Source organism: Stegastes partitus, unplaced genomic scaffold (assembly GCF_000690725.1).
Source record: "Stegastes partitus isolate 25-593 unplaced genomic scaffold, Stegastes_partitus-1.0.2 Scaffold8, whole genome shotgun sequence".
Taxonomy (NCBI): Eukaryota; Metazoa; Chordata; class Actinopteri; family Pomacentridae; genus Stegastes; species Stegastes partitus.
Window position 1 is genome coordinate 1,030,910 of NW_007577739.1, and position 22,217 is coordinate 1,053,126.

Here is a 22,217-nt window from a genome sequence, read left to right on the forward strand (position 1 = left end):
GCCTTTCTGATGAATGTGCCACTTCTCCACTTTTGTCTGGCCGTCTCATCAACACTTTACTGCCTCTGCCTTGTTTTCACAAGAAACTGCATGGCTGGAGGTGCTCTGGCTGTCTCAGGCCCCTTCAGTGGCCCTGTTGCCTCGGCAGTTATGGCCCTCTGTTTGAACTGGTGTTCAGTTTCAAAGTGCAATAACACTTGACACAAAAACAAAAGGTAGCAGGGGGTCACTGGGGTCCACCGAGATATTTGCCTCCCCACCCCTACGTGCTGCAACTTCAAACTCCTGCAGTTCAGTCAGATACAACACTGATGTAATTTCCATTTGTAAGCTCAAATAGTTGGCATTTGTTGGTTCTGTTCATAGCTGCACATACTTGTCCATTAATAGCACAGATGAGGGAACTTCAGCTTCTTCGGCAGTTGCGCGTGAGGATCAAGCTGCATTAGGGCCATAACTACAGGGCCAGGGGCTGGCCTTAATGCTGGGGGTGTAATGAATGTTTACTGCTCTTTTGTGTCACTGTCTCTTTCCGCTTTGCTTTCATCCACTGGGCATTGTCTGTGTAAAAGAGCACTAGAGTCTTTTCTACGTCTGTCTGACTCACCCTCCTGCACACACACACACACACTAACACACACTAACACACACACACAGTAGGGTTGGGGGGGTGGGGATCAAAGGCTCTCTAGCACATACCACACTGATGGAGAGCAGATGCAGGGAGTGGGCTGCTTTGCTGAAGTTGTGCTGGCGTAGCGTGAGTGCAAATCTATGTTTAGGAGGAGGAGTCAAATGTTACCAGACAAGAAGCATTCAGAGCAGAGGCCTACTGCAACAAGCTAAATTGTACATTTGAGTCTCACGAGTGCGAGCAGTGATGACAAAGGAAAGACAAAGCCCCTATTAACTTCCCCACTGCTCTTTGGCAGGCTTTACACGTCACACTCTCTATGCAAGCGACCGGAGAATGCGCAAGTGTGTAACCTCAGGCAGATTTATGGCTGGGTTCTCCCACATTTCAAAATCTTTCATTTCCCCGAATAGGATGACATGTCAGGTTTTCCCGAGATCTGCAAGACACATTATATTGGATATAGTGTCAAAACTGTAGAAGAATTTTCATCACAAGTATATCATCATACAATGAAATGTATTTCCAACAAGTCGTGTTCTGTTAAGAGGAACCAGGGCATGTGCATTAATGATTGTATATTAGAAAGCAGCTATTTTACAGTGTATGGCACAGCAGCCTACAGCTTTGAGAGTCACTCCCTGTGTGATCCAGTCAACGAGTAGATTGAAGATGCTGCGGCTCATGTTTTGTCGCGAAGTTTCCATGAAGGTAAAAGCCAGATCTCCAATCAGCTGACTGCAGCATGACAGTGTGGGAGAATGTGAGGAATGTGCTGATCCCATGTTGCTCGCGCTCCTGACCTGAGCACCCCCCCGCCCCCAGTCAACACAACAGTGCTGTTGTTTTAAAGGCCTTTTAACATGCAAAAGATGAGAGCAAGAGCTTTCTGTGTAGAAAAAGTCAAGTCAGGTCCAGACAAACAGAAGCTGTATTTATCTTTTTTAATAAAACAGGAGGCTGGTTCTGATGAGGATAATCTAAAGCACTAAAAATGACAAAAACACACCCAGAGGACATCTGTGCATCTTTGCTCTCATATTCATGTTCTTCAAGGGCTTACAATATTCTTTCTTATGAAATCCTTCAGTGTCAAGTGGCTGTAACAGAGTGATATTTTCCTACATTACAGCCGACACAGGAGTTGTCCTTGGTGAGCGATGGATTATTTTAGCTTTCAGTTGCATTCTCATTTCCTTTCACATCTTCTTACTGATGGGAAATATTTTGTAAAACCTCATGCAGACGCTGAAAAAAAGCGTCCTGTTCTGAGGGATTATACAGCATGTTACCATCACACGAAACTGGTCACACCCCAAGTGTTCCATAATTGAAGCTTCAGAGAGTCAAGCTTCTTAACCGTCATACAAAACACTTACCTAAAATAACACCGCTGCATGACAAACATGTTTATTGTGTATTGCCAAACTGATTTTACCTCCCAGCAAAAGCAACATGAGCAAAAGCTTTGTAATTTCCATGTACACATTCAGGTTTTTCAAGGCTATGAATCATATCCGTTTGAAATTTCAACTGAGGTTGTGTGCTGCCCCACAGTGGTGACGAACAAGAAGTGCAGGAAAAGGAAAAGAAGAAACACAGGACCCCCGACAGATTTATCAAGCATCCCTTTTATTAACATCACCCGTTACAAAAAGAACAAAATCTTCAGTGTTAATGAATTTAGCAACAATATAGCGAGTGTTGATTACAGATGATATGGGACGCTTATTCCTAGAGTAGTTGCAGAAGGATTAAAAACCTCTACACTGTTGACCTGGCCTTCTCTTTGCACAGCCAGGGTCACGGACTCCATTCTCTTTGGAGCTGCAGTACAGACTTGAGTACAATTTGTCCATGCATCTCCGTAGTTACAGTCACGTAGTGACCCTTCTGATATGCTGAGACCTCTTCTGATCTCCCTTCTCCCACCCAGTACTGAGCCAAGTTATGCATGGAGCTATGAATGCACGGTGATGCACAGTTTGTGATAGTTTTCTGGTCAGGAGGCAAACAGATCAACAACATAGTGTATTTCAGCAGGTCCTAACTGGTACATTTAAACAATACATATCTTTAAGTTAAGAATATAAGGACTGAAAACCCAAAGTTCGCTTAGTCAAGTTGGAAATTTGTATCACTGCCCTCGAGACAAATAACAACAAAAACTACTGCAGTATTCAAAAGGAGTTCATTGAAAAATACAGGCATTTTAAAACAGAGGAATGGTTGCCACACAGTTTAAATTATGCTGGATGTCATTATTAACTTTAGAATAAAAATTAACTGGTGATGCTGCTAAAGAAGAGGAATGTGGTGGGAGTGGCGTAGTGTGGGTTTTGGTATAGTGCCTGGAGTGTCTGGAATTAACAGTAGACTCTGCCTGCTCCCTTGTTGCCCTCAGTGAGTCTGGGAGTGGTTTACCAGTGCCTCTGCCACAGTCAGATGGAGGCGTTCTACAGTACAGGTGAGGTGATCAAGATTGGGAGGGAGGAGGTGGCTAGGTGCGACAGTATGGTGTGATGTGGTGGTGATGAGACCGAAGGTCAAAGGTGGCCTCTGTGGTGCAGTCAGGCTGGCTGCATGGGGTTGTTCCTCCTCTCACTATACCTTGGGCAGATCTTTGTCAGCCTCCTGAGGGGAAACGGCACATTTAGACTCTACATTCAAACACACTGTTGTAATAGGAAAGACGGGACGTTATCTTATTGCCAGTAACAGGAACACAGCCTTACCCCCTCCTGTCCCTTAGTGAGTTGCCGGCTGACGGCTTGTAGCAGCTGCTGCAGTTCACTGACTGTTTGATTAAGTCCTGCAGTCATTTTCTCCTTTCTGTCAATCTCCTCCTGCCAGAGACACAAAGCACCGAATGTTACAAAACACAACTGTTAAGAGGAAGCCGTGTTACGACACCCAAAGCGGCCACAGACACTCACTCTCTGTGATGACAGGCTGCTGTTCTCTATCAGGTCATCAGCGTTGTCTGTCACATTCGAGAGCTCCCCCTGGATCAGATCGAGAGACTGCTGCGCCTGTGTCAAGAACCGCAAAGTTAGACTTGTTAACAATGTGGCCACAAGTCCAAGCTTCATCAGCACCGTAGGGAGATGCACAGTTTTTACCTTGTACAGGTCACCGGCGACTTTTTGCCTCTCGCTCTCCTCTGCCTCCAGCTTGGACAGCGTCTCAGTGAGCTGGGTTTTTAGCTGGAATCAAAACAGAAAGTCAGCGCGTTGTACAGCACATGACGGCCTCCCAGTGACAGCCGTAAATCCTGCTTCTAGTTCACAAGAGAATTTATTCAAACCCTCCTACCCCCATTGCCTGTTTTTCAGCATTTGATTTCATAGTGTTAACTTGGCCCACTGAGGCAATGTTCAGACCAAAAATAGTTGCCACGGGTGAGAAGATGAATCCAGGAAGTCCAGTTTGAGTAATTCATTCATTTGTAAGACTTATCAGATAAGTCTGTATCGTGCTTTATGGTGCTATGACACAGGATTTTACAAGCCTGGAAAGTTACCACTCCTGTGCGTCTCCATGACCGTCAGATAAATACGTGAAAGGTAACAGAAGGAATATAAACTCGTTCGTACTCTACAGGCTGCTGCACTTTAGCCGGACAACGTAGCAAAAAATTTGACAATCCTCACGATTATCTGCGATCAGGCAACAATTTTTATCCTGCTACTGTTGGTCTGAACACAAAATATTGCCTAAACTACTGACATTAAATGGTGACCACTGACGAACCTCCAGTGCCATTAACACAACACACACAGACCAACACAGAAGACTTGTGTGAAGGATGAAGAGTTAAATAATAGATGGACAAAATGGGGCACATTGTTGTCCTCTGCAGAAAGAGCAAAGGTTGACCAGTGAGCTATTTGTTAGGCAGCTGAAAAGGGCAAAGTGAAGTGCAGGTGTAGAAGAGGAAGAGTTAGTCCCGTGAGTGTTACTGAGCGTGAAGGTGAATCATCATTCATAATCTGTGTTTTCTGATCGTTTGTAGAGTCACATCCAGGGCTCCTTCGACTTTACAAAAGGTTATGAATGATGACCCACGGTTTTGCAGAGGCTGGAGGAGCCTGTCCCGAGGCAGTCAGTGTAGAGCCACTGCTGAGGGCAACAAGGGAAAGGCTTTAAAGGAGCGCTAGCTAGAGGTTGAGCAACGCTTACCAAAGTCAGCTCCTCATTCTGTCTGATAGCCTCTGTATATGAGCCATCAAGTCTGGTCTGCAATTCAGTCAACAGATCTTTGAGCTGAAATTAAGTTCGAAATGATGTGTTTAATGAGGGTGTTTGGGACTTGATCCAGGACAGCACGACTAGCACACAGTCTATGCAGTAACACAAGCTAATCAGACCATAGGGCGCCTATAAAAACGGAATGCAGAGCCATGAGGAGGAGAATGTAGTGAAGGATCCTGTTAGGCTTGCCCATAAATTACCAGAGCGGTATAACCCAGTTATTGCAAGAGGTGGCTATGCCAAGGACGTGTACTTCAACAGTATTTAATGTCAGTGTTGTGTGAATTTCATATGCCCCGAATAAACAGCCTGCAGGATGTCACAAAACCACTGAAACACAAACATAAACATGTAACTGACTCACAACAGAGCTCATGCTTTTGCGACGGGAGGTTGGACACTATGACATGATGAAGGATTACAAGTAGCACTACGGGAAGAAGTCCAGTTTGTCCTCACCTCTCTGACTTCTGTCACATAGGTGGCACTCTCACGCTCCGCCCTCTCCAACTCAGACTCCAAGTGCTGCTTTTCTCTTCTCAGCTGCAGAGCACAACAGAAACGGAGAGATAAAAATGTCAACAGGTCGTCCAGGATGTGTGCCAGCGTACACTTAGGAAGCGTGTTTGAAGTGGACTGACATTTTCCAACTCTGCTCCATCGGTTAGTCTCTCAATCTCTTGCTCCAGAGCTGTGACTTTCTGACTCATCTGGAGGAAAAGAACGAAGAATGACGCAACGAAAAGAGCACAAAGTACAACCGTGATCTGGTGTTCAATCTGGGAGTTGTTTCCTGTTAAACCTGAATGCATACCTCTCTGAGCTCTCCCTGCGATACCTCCAGCTTCACCCTCCAGCGGGACTCCTCCTGCTCCACGCTGCTCTGAAGGCGCTGCAGGATGCCCTCCTGTGAACGCAGGAAGAATGACAGCTCAGTTTGGAAGAGAGAGAGAGAGACGACCATGCAGACACGACGGTAACTCGAAAATCTTTTCTCACCGTCTCTGCCAAAACCTTCTTGTACGTCTCACAGTCTTTCTGCAGAATCCTTTGGGTTTCTTCAGCTTCTTTCAGTTTTTCTGCCAGTCCCTAAAAAGGAAGATAGTGTTTATTGATATTCTTGGTTTAAAAAAACAATAATGTTCCACTTCCAATTTCCAGTTTACCTCGGAGTCCCCTGATGCAGGGCTGGATTGTGCAGCTGAGCTTTCAGCTACTGCCCTCTCAAATCTGTGTAGCCACTCCTGATGGTTCTAGTGGACAACAACGTGTAAAAGTGGAGTCAAACATCAGTGAGACAACATGAAGGGAAATTGAGAAGGAGCAAAAAGGCTTTTCAAACACAGTTAGTGTGGGGGTAAACATCCATACCTGTTCAGAGGGCAGAGGCACAAGGGGTAGAAGTCTGTGCAGAACATCTCGGCATTCAGCCTGACACGCTGCCAGCGCTGTCTGGTTTTCCTACAGGGTGGTGGGAAGTGTACAAAGACAAAAAGAGAAGACGAGGTTGAGATCCGACTGTTCGAACCGTTCAGACGCTTCGATGACGGAGTCCAGTGGTCATCCAAGCAGAAGTCATCACAAATCTTTTGCTTATTCTTGCTCTCTTGTTTTAAACCGGTCATTCATCAGGCTGCTCCAATCAAAGTGACGACAGCGATTCATTTAGCGTCATGTTGCATTGCAACTTCAGGGCATCGAGATAAATGCTGTCTCACTCCCACTTCCATTTACTCTGAGAAAACATCAACATCTTTCAACAGGCCACACCTACACCAAGTGTCAGCAACCTCAGACTCAGAGACTCCTCACATGCTCCAGTCCTCCCGCAACCACAAATACATCAATCTGCTTTCACCAAATTGTAAAAAGTACCTTGAAACTCCTCAATAAATGAAAAGGTAGCTATCATTCCTCCCACAATAGACCAGCATCATGCACTGTCACTCTGAGGCCTGAAGGGAGAATGTATGCAAAACATTAGCCAGCTGGCACTCTAACCACTGTTCACATTAACACACTGTCACAAGGGAGCTTTGAGACAAGTGCGGAGTTGAATATAACCAACCAGCATGCACTGACAGTACACAACAGCTGCCAAGGAACTCCCTGGCTCAGCTCTGAGAAGGTGCTTTCTACTGTACTCAAATGGCAGAAGAGCAGCTGCTGTGCTGACGGTTCAACGTGTACCCTTACCTAATGTTGGGGGGGGAGGGAGGCGGCAAAAATATACACACATCCCTGGAACTGTTAATAGAACAGCTATCTGGTAGCCGGCTCAACGGCTACATGAAGAAACCTGCGACTTAGCTGCGTGAAATCTACAGATTGTGCTTTTAGTTGCACTTGTTCGTCCCGACGGAGAACAAAGATGTTTCGGTTGTGAGTACAGAGCATTGAGAAACACAACACTTCATTAAATGCAATTTGAACTGATTTTCTTCGATTAACTGGTGATTTTGACGGTATGGAGTCACAAAAGCAGAATGAGGGGGAAAAAAAAAAAAAAAAAAAACATGCCATGCCACGACAGAAAGACAGAAAGCTTCAAAATGATTGCCATGAATCTCAGTCTAATGACATCTAGTGAATTTCTAAGTCACTGCACACTCATTTCCAAGCATCAGCCTGAGCTTTGGCCAAGGAGACATCTTTAATATTTCAAAGCCTAAAGCAGGAAAAAAAAAATACACTAACGAAACCGATATTTGTTGAATTAATCAAGTCTGAGATGCCTGAGAGGAGTAGCGTAGCTCAACACACAGCCAATTAAAAAGTTGAGGCCAAACAACATTGGAGAGGAGCGAAAGTAAGGTAAATGAGTATGCAGCGTTGTTATGGATGATGGTGAAAAAGAAATCTCACTGGGTCAATTATGGCAAAACACAGCATTTTGGAGGGGGGGATGCATCAGATTGGAACTAGAGTGAAGCAGACTGAGGTGAGGTGTCGAACCTTGACAGCTTTGCTGAGTTTTCCTTGAAGCATGGACTCGGTGGCTGACAGAGCTTCCATTGCACTCCAGTTTTTCTCCCGGAGCTCCTGTTTTGGTCAGTTCCAGAGAGATACTACTTTCAGTTGAGCCTCAGGGGAAATGCATTCAGTGACCCTCAAATACAGACTGGTAGAGTAACAGAACAAACCCGACGCATTTCTCATTTTAAAATTACTACACTCCGCTTTTCACCCGTGCTCCAACCGCTAAAAATAAGGAGGAAAAAAATAGCCTCGAGAGTCCCAGTCTCACACCACGTGTGGGCAAAAGCAACATGCACCATATGCAAGATAGAGTTAATCTCAAAACTATTCATACCCACGCCAAATTTGGATTTACAGACAATTCTGTCTTTTGGATATGGCATAAAGAAGTGACAAAAGTGTTGGAGAGGTTAATGATACCATTGTAACCATTTCTATGCTAATCTTTAATATTTTTTTGTTTTAATGAAATGCAAAGTTAAAAACTGTTGCACATTTGAGCTAAAAGTAAGATTCTATACCATCTGAAACGTTCCTGGTAATTCCTACCAAGTTCTAGAGCATTCTCATATGAGAGCAGCTGATGCAGTTTTCCTCTAGTCAACTACTGGTCGATTGCAAGTCATGGCACAGACCACAGAGCTAAGTGAGCTTGCTGCTAGGGTCAGTCCCCGAAGGAGAGCTGCACATTGTGGCAGCTCACAAGAAGGGAAAAGGCTATAAAATCATCTCAAAGTGTTTTAAAGTGCCAGTGGCCACAGTGCCAAGCATAATCAAAAAGTGAAAAATCTCAAAGGATGTGGTAGGAAGCCAAAAATGACAGCTGTGCTGGTAAGAATGGCAGCACAAGAGGCCAAGAACAATACAAGGATCACTACCAAGCCATCCTGATAGCTCAGCGTAACGCTGGTTCCAACAAGGCCGACACTCCAGCAGACACTGCAGACGGCTGGACTGAACAGACACAGACCAAGTAGGACTCTTCCCCTTCTACAAGACAGGCGCATAACAGCTCACCTAGACGCTGAAGGAATATTCTGGTCATTACTTCTGTTGCCAGATGAGATGAGAGTTAAGTTGCTGAGACACAGGAAGAACACCATTATCACAGGCAAGCATGGTTGTGGGAATGTAATGCTCTGAGGGTGTTGTTGTTACCCTTGTTAAAGCAAACTGCACCATGAGAAACTGGACTGCATTAAGATTCTGGAGGAAAACACTGGACAGTCTGCAGAAAACCTAGAGTGCTGCTGCAGGGTTTATGTCATTTCCAGCCAGAGAAAAGCTACTAGTCAAATTCACAATTAATCAAAATTTGGCGTGGGTATGAAAAATTTTGAGCGTAAGTGTCATATAGTAACAACATCCTTCCAGTAGTTTCTATTCAAATTAAGGCAATAATATGTAGAAATATAGAGTGCATACAATAATAAACACATAAATATCCTTAGATGTTTCTCAAATCAAATATATCTTACTTAAAAATAAAACATAGGCGAGTTTCTAATGCTCTGAATCACCCACAAGCACAAACAAGCTTGCTGAAACAGTCATGGCCAACGGCGAGCACAACAAGAGTAGGCTGGAAGCCCTCTTATGCAATGCTCAGCTTAAGCAATTCATATCAAAACACACATTGGTGCTGATGTGTGTAATCATAGTGAATACGCAACCTTAGCTAAAGAAAGCTCTCGTTTGGGGTTTTAAAAAGTTTTGACAAGAACAAAAAGCAAAACAAGTGGCAGTGGACAACAGGGAGTATGGACATATGCAGTGTGCAACTGCGTGAGGGGAGTGTTTTGTGGTAACACATAAGGGGCGGGTGGTGATTTCTAGACCAGAGCTGCCAGTTGTACGGTTCAGGTCATCGCTGTAGAGAACCTACGTTGTTCTTCTTTCTGTGAAGCTCCACGGAGTCCCTCAGCTCAGCCAGCTCTTCCTGCAGACTGGAGACCTGTCTGTCCTTCTCCGACAACCTGACAGAAAAGAGCACAACCCCTCATCATGTACATCGTCTAATGTATGACAGAAGGTCCTCTTCATAAAAAAACTTGGGTGGAAAGAATGCTGGATGTTATGACATGGCATGCAGCATTACTTACGCTGTGAGAAGCTCTGGGCTTGGCACTCCTGTGTGCGACTGCTATGTGAGCAGGGGAGATAAAAGACAAAACTACAATTTGAATGAGAACTAAATATTTCATGACACTAAGAACAAAACATGAACTCTACTGACTGTAAAAAAAAAAACCTTCACTTCACTCAAGAGACCTCTCTGCTCAAATGTCATCTGTTCTCCAGTATTTACTTGGCAACAAAAACATTTTTCATGGCTGGATAAATCCTCCTGATTCAAGGCAGAAAATATGCAACCGCTGCACACTGTTGTGGAAGCTTCAATTCTGAAGTCCTTCCTCACCTGTTGGTGTACCTGCTCCATCTTCTCACTCAGCTGCTTTGTCCTTGCCTCCAGCTCAGTCTGCAGCATCTGGATCTCCTGATCCTTTGCCGCCACTCTGCGGGTCAGATGTTCTCGTTAATAGTCTGATTTGAAAGTGGTGTGCTAGAAAACGACATGGGGACGTGTGCGGCTAACATACTGAGCCTGGAGTTCTTGGAGCTGGGCAGCAGATTTGGTCAGCTCTTCTGGTGCCTCCTTCTGTCTCAGCTGCTCCATTTCTGCCTGCAGGGCAGCCAACTGCTGCTCCAGAGCCTGTGAGACAAAAACCGATTCAGACACGAGCTAAACAAAGACAATGCCACATGAGCAATATGAGAGACAGAATTTGTGGTCTCCTGAATTCAGCAAAGCAAACAGAAAAGTCCACACCTCGACTGTCTTCTCTCTGGCCGAGCCGTTGTCCTGCGCTGCCTGTAGATTCTCCTCCATTGATTTCAGCTTCACATCCTTCTCTTGGATCCTACAAAGTACAGAGGAAACAAGGGATCATTACAACGAACACATTTACATCTAAATCTAACATCCACTACAATAACAGACAGCCTCTAATACCAGTGGAAGTGGGATGCTAAAAGAATTACTATGAGGGGTGTGTCTGGGGAGTGTTCTGGAGTGCCAGGAGGAATTAGTTTTGATGTGCTTACAGTGAAGTGAAGTGGTAGCCTTTGATTTCCTAACATGTAATTATGACTTGCATCAGCTTCTCTTCATCTCAGCAAGTGTGCAAAGCGGACTGCTTAGAGTTAGTGAAACTACAATTAGATATTTATATCTGTCTGTGTAACTTTGTCATGAACAGCGGGGTTGGTGGAACTAAGTCTTTGCACTACGGCATCATTAGGATCCATTCATGTCAAAATCAACTTGATCGCTCTTACTTGCTCTGGAGATCTTCCACTATCGACTCTGACGATGCCTTTGATTGAAGGAGGAGAAAAGTAAAATGAATACAGAATAGGAATCAAACTGTCTAGAAATCCCTTTAAACAGTCATTTTAGACCTCACCTGTTCTGCCGTCTTTTTCTTAAAGTCTTCGATTTGCTGCTTCAATGCCTCGTTCTCATCTCTTACCGCCTGTGTTTGGGGAAACAAACTACTTAAAAACTTTGCCCATTAGAGATTGTGATTACAAGGCTGGAACAGAAATGCGAAGTCATTTAGAGGATGCTGATGTCAGTTAACTGTGAGGCAGCATATTACGAGAATTTGCTACCGTTGGTCGTTTCTGACTAAACGAGAGAAAAATACTCGCCTTGAGCTCCTCCTCCTTGTTGGCCACCTCAATCAGCCCCTTCTCCAACAGGCCCTCCACGGTTTTCATGTTCTCCTCTTTCTCCCGGACGCTGAGTAGGAAGCAGTGTTTTATAAAAGGTCATTCACTTATTAATTATGGATCATTAGCTTAAAAGCCTAACCAGCTGATGTATTCAAAGTATGTTCCAGTTTTCGTACACACCTCTTCTGGAACTGGTCCAGAGCCAGCTGGGACGCAGCCTGCGTGAGTCAAAGGCAGATAGAGAGGGTGTGTCAAAAACGAAAGCACACAAACACAGAGCAGCTTTTTAATTTGTTAAAAAAAAAAAAACGTCAAGGTAGTCTGCTTACCTGATCAGAAATCTGTGCCTGCAGATTCTGAATCTCTGCCTTCAGTGACATGTTGTCATTGTGCAAGGCCTGCAGATGAAAATGCACGCTGATTACGCCAAGACAATACTGAGTCTGACAGGTTGCGCAATCATCTGAAAATTACACAGCGCTCATAATTCAATCTTAGGTTCACAAAGCCAAGAAATAAATCAGATCCATTTGGCTTCTGAACCCAGAATATCTGCAAAAGTGACGATGCCCTCTTTCTGGCAGGGTGCTGTACATGCTCTTCAATCCATATTCGCTCTCAACACAACAACAAATTCCTGCAGACTAATGAACCAAAGTCCTGTTGGTACAAGAGGCGGTAGATGAAGCGCTCTTCTGACTATACCTGCATGTTAGTTTCTCTACTAGCCCCGCTGCTCCTCTCAGCATTCAGAGAATCCTCCAGACTTTTCCGCTGCAGCTCCTTTTCAGCCAGTCTGGGTAGAACAGGGGAAAGGATTGGACAGTACATTAAATACAGCTCAGTGATATCACCTTTAATGCGATCCCAACGTCTGAAAAGATAAAGTCTTGCTTACAGCTTTTGCAGCTCCTCAATGTGGGAGACGTGAGTGGCCTAAATGAGAAACCGAGAAATCTCATTAGCCTACATACAAACATGCATCTTCGACTGACTTATGTAAGTGAAGTTGACCCATTTACCTGTGACGAGATCTGGGCCTGCAGGCTCTCACTCTGGACTTGCAACGTCTCGTTCTGGACCTGAAGACCTTTGTTTTCATTCATAAGTTCCTGTCGAACAGATCGTATTACTGAGCATTAGGAGTTTGCTGTTTGTTGTCACTCGGCATCTCAATATAAACTCAGCATTTCAGCAGACTAGAGGGAATTTTAAGAAGCAATCGATGGCACAATTTGCTTCAGCACGATCTCAATTCAGTCCAGATCAATGTGGTGATTCTTCATGTAAACACAGTAACAAATTCCATTTTTCTTGCTATAAGTTTGACTAGAAGTCTTTTTTTCTTCTTCTCTTGATTCATGCCAAATACAGTTTTGTTTGTGGGTGACGCTGCGATTCCTCACCTGAACCCTGGCCTGCATCGAGTCATCCGGCATACTGTGCTGAGACATCTCCATAAGTTCCATCACCCTCTGCTCCAGCCGCTCCTTGGATACCATGGCTTCAGTCAGGCTGCTGTGTAGGGTTTGGATCTCCTTGTTCTTGTTGTTCTTCTCCGTCTCCACTGCCAGCAGCTGGCTGTGGAGCTCTGCAACCGCACACACACACACACAACCATTCAGTTGCTGACCCCATGAGTTACTTTAATTTAGCTGAATTTACAAGAATTTAAAACTATGTGGGTGAGATGGTAGGTTTTATCACCTTGCTTAGATGCCTGAAGTTTTTCTCTTTCAGCGTTAACATTGTGGAGGAAGTTTTGCAGCTCTTCCCAGCGTCGCTTGGCATCCTGTAGTTGGGCCTGGGGGATGGAGAGACACATGTAAGTCGGTGAACACCTTTCTCCCACACATTACACTAGCAGACGAGTGTTTGTAATTTTTTCAGTGACTTGCGTGGACATTAAAACCTTAAGCTTTGTTGACAAAGATTTGTATAAAGTCAGAATTTCGACAAACTTATAAAAGTCACTCATCAGAAACTACAATATAGTTAAGGGTCTGTCTTAACAAATTAATGGTACGCCAAGATTACAAGACATCTCGTGTGCTGTTTTATTGATTTTTCTAAACTGTGCAACTCTCAGCTCCTGGCATTGCGCTTTAGTTCTTTGCCAAGGCTCGTCTCTGTCAAGCCAGCAACATTTCCATCTTCTGATCGCGGTCCATGAAAAGCCAGGAAAGGCTGATCTAAGTGTCTAGCAGGAAAAGTGTTGTTTATACACAGCACAAAGCCTCAAACATTCCAGCCTCTAAAGCCAACAAAATCCTCCCAGCTCAGGTTCTGTTTCCCACAACCCTCCCCAGGACTTCCACTACAACCTCCTCCCATTTCCCTGCTAGTGCTGCCACACCCACGAACCAGATCTGAAGCTGTGCCCAGGTTCTGCACAACCCAGTTCCTTTTTGTCACTGCTGGGGAAACTGAAGCACAGGCTAAATAAACACACTGCGCATCTGGATTAGCGTACCTCCAGCTGGGACACGTTCTGCTTGTAGCTGACCTCCAGCGACTTCCTCTGGTGCTCCTCCTGCTGCAGCTTGCTGTTGTTGTCTGCCAGCTCTTTCATCAGACCGGCATATTCAGAACGCAGCTTGTTCAGCTCTGCTGAATTCCTATCAAGCAGACACACATAATATGAAAATGGTTGATGGTGCATTAATGTGGGATGTTGATGAAAACACAAACTACAAATGGCTTACACAAGGCATTTAATATAGCGTAATGGAGGATAATGTGAAGCTAAATAATCAATGAGCTTAAATTCTAATATGAGTTGGCTCATGATTAATGTTTTACCAAGCCGAGCATGAGACATGTATGCAGCTCTAGAGAGCGTGAGCAGTAGCGCAACACTGACTTGTTCTCCATCTGGTTGGTGGCAGAGCTGACTGCGTCCCTCAGGATGCCGTTCTCCTGCTGCAGTCGAGTGATCTGGCTTTCCAGCTGCTCCCTCACCTGCTGAAACTACACGCAAACGAGTCACATTTTTCAAATGTCAACATTTTTTCCAGCATATTAACTACAATTAGTGATACAGTGATCATCTAATACAGCAGAACTGGTAATAACTGTACAGATGATACATCAAATCTAAGACTGTACCTTAATCTGCATGGTCTGAAGCTCCATACAGCTGCCCTGTGCTTTGGCTTGCATGCTTCCCAGTTCTTTCTCCATGGCTGCGCGCTGCTCTCTCAGCATCGCTTCCACCCGACCTGTCTTTTGCTTCTCAACCTGGAGCTCCTACAACACAGAGGCAAGAATGCATATAAAGCTCTGCATTGAAACAAATGGATGTATTCCTGCAATACAACAATGAAGATGGGAATAAACCATGCGTCATGTTGTGCTTCATTCGATAAAAATGTTGGAATTCAGACCTGACTGAGCTGCTTCACTTTGTCTTTGGCAATGGAGGCCTCCTCCTGTAGAGTTGTAAGAAGTTTCTCCCGTTCCTGGGCGGCAGGATCAGGCCTCGCTGCAGACTGGTGGTGAAAGACAAAGAATTTAAGAAATACGAATAGCATGTCTTCTGCCAAGTGCACATAGTGTGAACTGCCGTTTGTCACAACACCTCATTTAAATTTGTCACATTAGTAACTCACTTTGTGCCAGGCATCCAAGGCATTAGGGCTCTTCTCTCGGAGGAGCGCTATCACGCTGACAGCCTCTGCTTCTGACAGAGCCAGGCTGGACAGACCAGAGAGCAGCTCCTTCAGCTTCACCTCTGTGTTCTCTGTTAGACACAAAAAAATAGAAAATTCAGTTTAGGGGGGTTATATGGATAGACAGTGTGTGTGTGTGCAGGGAGGACGGATAAACCTTGCTTTACCTTTGTCAGTCTCATTCTTTTGTTTCTTGCCAGACACTTTGGATGGTACATCATCGTTATGGGCTGCCTGGTGGTTGGCAGAAGCAGCTGAATCTGCCAAAATTTGGGTTTCATCTACTGCGTTTTGGGGGGGAAAGGCTTATTAGAAATGCAAGCTTCAGTGAAAGCCTTTGTCAAGAGGGTTAAAAAGAAAACTGAGAAATAATTTAGCATCTGAGACCACTTTATAATCATTACCATGCTCAGTCTTCTGCTTCTTTGCAGAGTTCTTCTTTTTCCCACTGGTGGTACTTGGAGTTGCACCATCCAAAACTTTGGTTTCAGCCACAACGGGAGCTTCCTTCTTCACTGGTGCTGGGGCCTGCTCTGCTTTAGCCTCCGACTGCTGGTCATCCACTGCTGGAAAAGGACAAGCAAAGGGGAGAGAACACAGTCAGTCTCAGTCTGCAAGAGAATATTCAATTATGATTCAATTTATCTGGATTTTAAATTCAATGGCTTGTTCTGTCCTCGAACATGTTTATTGTTTCCTCAAAGACACACAGCAACACGCCCACTTCACTCTTTGTTACTGACCAGGCTCTACTTTCTGTTTCTTTTTCTCCTTCTTCTTCCCAGAGGTTTGGGGAGGCGTCTGAGCCTGAACAGGAGCCTGAACAGCCTGGACCTGGACCGGAGCCTCAAGTTGCAGAGACGATACACTGGACTGTTTGCTCGCAGCCAGAGGCGCTTCTGTCTTGCGACTGACTGGCTTGGATCCATTCATTTCTGGCTCCTCAGAGGGGGAACCTGCTGCCGCTGCAGCAGCAGCAGCAGCAGCGGCGGCGGCGGCAGCAGCCTTGGCAGCCTTTTTCTCCTTCTTCTTTCTTTCCCTCAGACCAGTAGGAGCCTCTGGTGACACCGAAACAGGCACATAGGGAGTGGGTGTGGGTGGAGCAGGCTCTGGTGTAGGTGCTGGTGCAGGTTCATCCTCCACCTCCATAGTGGAGCTATTGGCCCCGTCAGCCACATCAAAATCCCGCAGATCCTCTTCCGACTCTCCCCCACCTCCGCCGCCTCCGCCGCTTCCTCCACTGGCACTCTCCTTCTTCTTGCTCTTCTTCTTTTCGTTCTTCTTACGGGGGTCTGGTTTGGTTGGTGGCAGCTTGAGGTCACGTTTCTGCCTGGCCAGCACCTCATCGTAGGAGGTTTCCTTCATGAAGAGCCAGAAGAAGAGGAACATGAGGGCAATGACCAGGGAAGGGGCCAGGATGAGCAGGTACTGCGAGTCGTAGATATCCACTGCCATTCTGGGGAAAAGGAGAAAAAACAACAAAGTTTAGCTTTGGCCCCTTCGCCTGTTTAATCCACATTATGGTATGTATCTGTACAGGTTACGCTTGTTTGACGTTTTAATGGACTTCTACTCCAACAGCCTAAAAATAAGATTTATATGAATCTGTGCATTCAGTTTGATGCTTATTTTTAATCTAATAGAAGTCACGCTGCACTTGCCTGGGATCTGAGAGAATATTAATTTGCAGGTCAACCACTGCTACCAGCCAGTAGAGCCAGTCTGTGATGTGTGAACTGGTGCAAGTAAGAGATGTGTGCGTGTGGTGGGTGGGAGGTTGGGGAGGTGTGAGTACATCAATAGTGCTGAGAGGGTGCAAGTGAGGCCTCTCAGACACCCTGTCCTCTTAGTGATATGATCCAATTAGACAACACTACCCCAGCTACACAGCTTAACATCCTCTTTATGTTTTTAAAGGTCCACAGAGAGAGAGGCACCTTCACGCCAAACACGGACAGAAAAACTGATCTTGGATGAGGATATAAGCAATCAACTTAGCCTGCATTGGCTTCAAAAGGGGGTAAAATAGGCCATAAGAAACGTTACCAAACCAAAAAGAAGATAGCTCGCCGTTTCATTGAGTCACTTCCCTCCTTCAGCCACCACAAAGATGACTTGTGGTATTCTAAACTCACATCAGGATGGATTTGCAAGGAGCAAAAAAAACACCCACATGCAAGTGGCACAGTGTGAGGTGGACCTGCAGCCCCTGCCTCTTAAAAAGCCAACGAGAAACAGGTTCTTCTTCTACTGCAGACAACATTTTAAGAGTCAAGAGGCCCCGAGTCTTCATCAGTTTAGCAAATGCCAAACATATTCTTAAGAACTATGTGTTGTAACTCCTCAAGGCGACGCAATAATAATTAACTGGGTTAGAATCACCACCGATAAAGAGACTAAGCACTTGTTTTTCTCCGTTATACTCTTATTACTATTTTTCTGTTGCCATTACATTAACTAGAGTACATGTTTGATGGGACATTCTTGACACTGCAATTTTGTAAGAGGTCATATCAACAACACGGCAAGAATTTTTTAATAGAATTAACGCAGCCATTTTTACAAGATCTATGTGTGCCTGCAAACTAAAGCGCAACAATGACTTGTGCAAACTTATTACAAAAATAAAACCGCCGTGGTTTTAAAATGGGCCCAAGTTAGGCCCCGGGTGACGACAGCAGCATTGTGTTATCAACAATACAGAGCGGCACTGACGCTGAGTGACCTAAAGTACTCCTACACCCAAGATCTGTGGCAGCAATACAGCGTAGGAGTCAGTGTCGTAGAGCAGACCTCGTTAGTAATTTGGATTAAGCAGATTACCCATGATAATACATTTAAGAATAACTTTCCACTGCAGGGCTTCCTGAGGACTGACAGGCTTAGTCCTATGTTATAATATTGATTCACTGTTACATCTTCCAAAACACACACAAAAAAATGTAGTACGAGCCCTGTTGAAAGGTTTAATATTATCTAAATGTTAAAAAATGGTGTTGCCTTTTAAGCACCAGGCCTTTCCTCTGAGCACAAACTAAAAGCTCCTTATTACATAACATTTTTCAAACATTTTTTTTTCTCCACTTTTCATTATGTAACGTTTTTTTTTGAAGAGCTTAGGCTCAAACAAATACATCTGAATGTCTGATCGGCTGATTGGGAACCTTATACGTTTAACCTGTCCACTTCAATTCCCTTGAGAAGTTTGCATTCCATCTGTGACAAGCAGGACGCATTCCTCCACCCTCACTGTAGCTGGGGGCAAGCTCATAAAAACATGATAATTATGAGCAAACGAATAGGTGTTGGTTTAGAGCGCACTATGCAAACTCACATAGCATGATGTGAAAACATGAGTCTTTGCTTGACTTCTTTTTCTTTTATTCTTTATAACAGTATTCTTACCTGTAATCTCATTCATTTAAAACAGACAGCCGCGTATCAATATGGGAACGTTACACCAGGGCATCATTGTAAAACCAAAAATGCATTTTAGTCTTCTGAATGATATGATTGCCCAATACCTGGACATGAACAAGCTCGGCCATGCTCCAGAACTTAAAGCAATTATAGTACACTATGTCCTGCACAGTACAAGAAGGTTTTGATACAGCTGCTAACTTTCAGTGGCTACCAAATCAGGAAACATTTAAAAGCTACAGTCATTGTACACTCCAGGAACCTCCCATGTCAAACCAGACCAAGCTGTAAAATAACTCTTAAAGCAACACTGCTTCTTGGCATGTGCAGTATGGGTGGAGTGAGTAGTGTAAAAGTTTGAAGCTTGCTTGCTTTCTTTCTTTCTTTCAGTTCCAGGCCTCAGAGTGGAAGGTGCATGAGCTTCCTTGTGCAGCCTGAACCTTGTCCCAGCATCAAAATGAGCCCGGAGGACAAAGCCCTCTCGGGCTGTTGGCTCCCCGGAATCTACCCACTTGGCTGGCCAGGCCTCCTGATTTGGCAGGCATGGCCACAGAGGCAACTCCTGATAACTATCCAGTCCAAAACACGGCACAGACAGCACTTGAAAACCAGGCCATGCAACACTCGACACTTGATGTCTTTAAGCTGGCAACGAATCACTTAAAAGCACATCAATAGTACAGAAAGCTAGAGCTGCTGGAGTTGAGCGTACAGTTTCTCCAGTAGATATATTAGACAGAGACTGACATTGGAATATATGTCACAGAATGCAACCGGTGTCTCCTGGTGCTGGAGCGATGCAAATGAAATGTCATTTTAAATGGTAATAGTTGAGAAAAAGAGGTGAGGTTCCCTTATCTTGCTTATATCAATAAAACAAACGTATTATCCAAAGGTGGTAAATTTTATCCAGAGTTTTTTTTTTTATCACCGGTAATTAAAAGCTCTTTTGTTTCCGATAATTGATGGAGGAACTGGAAGTTGTTTAAATAGTAAAGCTGTAAGGATACGGCGCTGATAACCCACCACTATCAGTATGCCAGTGATAAAGTACACAGAAAGTATCAAAGTACACAATAACTGCATCACATTATATTGGAAAACATTAACAAATAAGAACTGGGCCTCTAAAGTGACCCGCTGCCCCATGGCAGGCAGTAACAAGGAAACGTATTAGATCAAATAAAACACCCTCCATAAGAGCTTATCTGCAAATAGACCTTAAAGAACAAGACAAAACTGATCCCATGTCAGAAGAGAGAAAGAACCTCTGGGATATCTTAAAGTTTATTAAACTTATTCAACTATGTTTCCAAGGACCTCCAGAAAAGTGCTTTATTTCACTTTAGCCAGTTCAGCAGAATAAACCTGATAGATGTGGAGGTCATCAGGAAGTAGTCTGACATTTATACACAGTCATATCTTTAGTCACCACCTCACTGCAGATGTAGGAGGTTTGTCACAGCAAGTGTCGCTCATTTCAAGTACCTAAAATAAGTCCCAACACCCCGACTTGGTCTTCGAGACAGGGTGAGGTCCCCCCACAGCCACCTCACCATTCAACGAGGCCAGTTCACATGTAGAGTACTAAATGTCCCAGCATGCTAGGTCATGCCTAACGTAAATCGTCGGCCTTGTGCAGACTACTGAGCCAGATACGTAATGGCAGCTGTTCTCACACCAAGACAAATGCTGTCTATGAATACTGCCTGTAATCACAGAATAAGCGCGAGTTATCTAATCCTCCTGCTAACTTAGCCCCAGCTAGGTCAGATGTCACACGATACCATCAGATGTACCCAGAGAGCGACAGCAGAGGCACACATGTCGACAGGACCACTTCCTCAAAACGACCAGCAAACAATGTTAAAGTGAGGAGGCTCAGAAGTGGCCCGGGTTCGGCTACAAGTAGTTGTTTTAATGGTTAAATCCCAACAGGAAAAAAGGCTCGTCACCACTTGGTAAGTTGGTCTGAGTGGCTACAGCTCAGCACTATGAATGAGCTAGCTAACATAACACACGCTAACCAGCTAACTAACGTGAGCCAGGCACTAACGTTAGCCGGCCAATCCAATTAAGGTCTTCAGCGATAAAAACTGACCAGCGACTATGTTAGCAGGAACACTTTTCTGTCCCCCCACAAGCACTCAGCCCCTCTGGAGGCGTGGACATCTGCCCTGACGGGCCTCGTCTCGCTGTTGCCCCAGCCTCCCTCTCTCCTGAAATCTCTGACCCGGTCTGCTGCTCCATTCTACCGTTAAAGTCCTGAGGGCCGTTCCCAGGCCTGCGTGAGGAGCTAAGCTGTGCTAAGACCGGGCTGAGCGGCTTTCTGGCGAGAAATAAACACGCTGCGTGCGGAGACCGCTGCTCTCGGAGTACCTGTAGCTTCAGCTTGCTGTTCCCTCAGCTGGTGGTGAAATGGCGTTGTTCTGCGTCGACTCTGGCAGACTCCTGACTTCCCAGGGCAGCACCAGCCTGGCTTTCTCCTGCGCTATCCGTCACAGGCAGACTGTCGGCTGTTTCTGGTTCGCGGGGGCGGGTCATAGTCGGCCTGCTGAGGAGCGCTCGTTTTGAGGCTCGAGCCACACCGAGCGCTCCGGTCAACGCGCAACGCATGACGACACGAAGCCCCGCCTTCCTGACGCGTTGTCGGCGGATAAATCTTACGACAGTCGGAAGCGATGAGGGGAGTGGTCAACGCACTTCCACAAAGTCCAGAGGCACATGTGCACTAAAAAGTAGGGCTGCCATCGACGACTTTCCTTTAATCGATTAGTTTTAACCGATTAATCAGTTAATCTGAATGATGTATTTTTTCTCCAAATAAATAATCTTTTAGGCTGATTTTATTTTAACAAACTATGCCACTGTGTAATTCAACACAACACAAAAATAAAATAAATAAAAGCAAGAGCTTATTATTTAAGGCAATAGGGCTCCAGCTCCCAAAAAAGATTCTATGAAACCCCTTCACAAGGTGGAAAAGGTTCTATATTAAATAAAGTTGGATATTTTAGAGCCTTGTTGAGTTCTTGTTTTCTGATTTTGGTCCTAGCTTTGAATGTTATAAATAAAATATTTAATTTTTAATGTAAATATATCTGAATTCACAGCTCAGCAGTTTTTTTTAACTCATGTAATTTGAGTTTCTCCAGAAAACATTACAAAATCAGGTTTTTATTGGTGCATTGCAGCTGTTTGGTTAACCTTTATTCTCAGTAAACCACGTTCTCATTATGATTTCATGCTTGTTCTATTGCCTGACAACGGAATGGGAATAATATGCAAAAGAGAACAGCATTATTAGGAATTTGACTGTATTAAAATGCAGCATATTTGAGCACAGTGAGCAGGAGAGAAGCTAACATATGTAAATTGTCTGTTTCCTTTCAGCTGCATTGTACTGTGCTGCTATGTTAAATCATCCAAACTACACATAGCACAATCATTTCTTTTTTAAATTCTGCAATAATTTTAAGTACCCCCATACTTTTGTAAACATTTAAATTTAATAAGTTGGA

At 44.6% G+C, this 22,217-nt stretch overlaps 1 protein-coding gene across 4 annotated transcripts; it reads right to left on the reverse strand.

Annotated features, from left to right (window-relative positions):
- Positions 1-2,245: 2,245 nt before the first annotated feature.
- On the reverse strand, positions 2,246-21,215 carry ktn1 (kinectin 1). Of its 4 annotated transcripts, none has more exons than XM_008283390.1 (36): positions 21,076-21,215; positions 16,020-16,732; positions 15,681-15,842; positions 15,444-15,557; positions 15,217-15,347; positions 14,992-15,096; positions 14,714-14,854; positions 14,469-14,575; positions 14,079-14,223; positions 13,313-13,409; positions 13,012-13,196; positions 12,628-12,717; positions 12,504-12,541; positions 12,311-12,401; positions 11,935-12,003; positions 11,786-11,823; positions 11,582-11,672; positions 11,335-11,403; positions 11,207-11,244; positions 10,698-10,788; positions 10,468-10,580; positions 10,287-10,383; positions 9,970-10,010; positions 9,753-9,843; positions 7,844-7,930; positions 6,260-6,349; positions 6,055-6,141; positions 5,888-5,977; positions 5,703-5,795; positions 5,530-5,598; positions 5,348-5,431; positions 4,817-4,900; positions 3,757-3,840; positions 3,571-3,666; positions 3,370-3,480; positions 2,246-3,268 (listed from the first exon to the last, which is right to left on the reverse strand). In XM_008283390.1, exons 2-36 carry the CDS (start codon positions 16,729-16,731, stop codon positions 3,239-3,241), a joined length of 3,861 nt encoding a protein of 1,286 aa, XP_008281612.1. In that variant the 5' UTR covers position 16,732; positions 21,076-21,215; the 3' UTR covers positions 2,246-3,238. The 4 variants fall into 4 exon arrangements, with proteins under 4 accessions (XP_008281612.1, XP_008281619.1, XP_008281596.1 ...); XM_008283397.1 differs by having other exon boundaries at positions 9,970-10,007; positions 15,444-15,560; XM_008283374.1 differs by having other exon boundaries at positions 15,444-15,560.
- Positions 21,216-22,217: the final 1,002 nt, after the last annotated feature.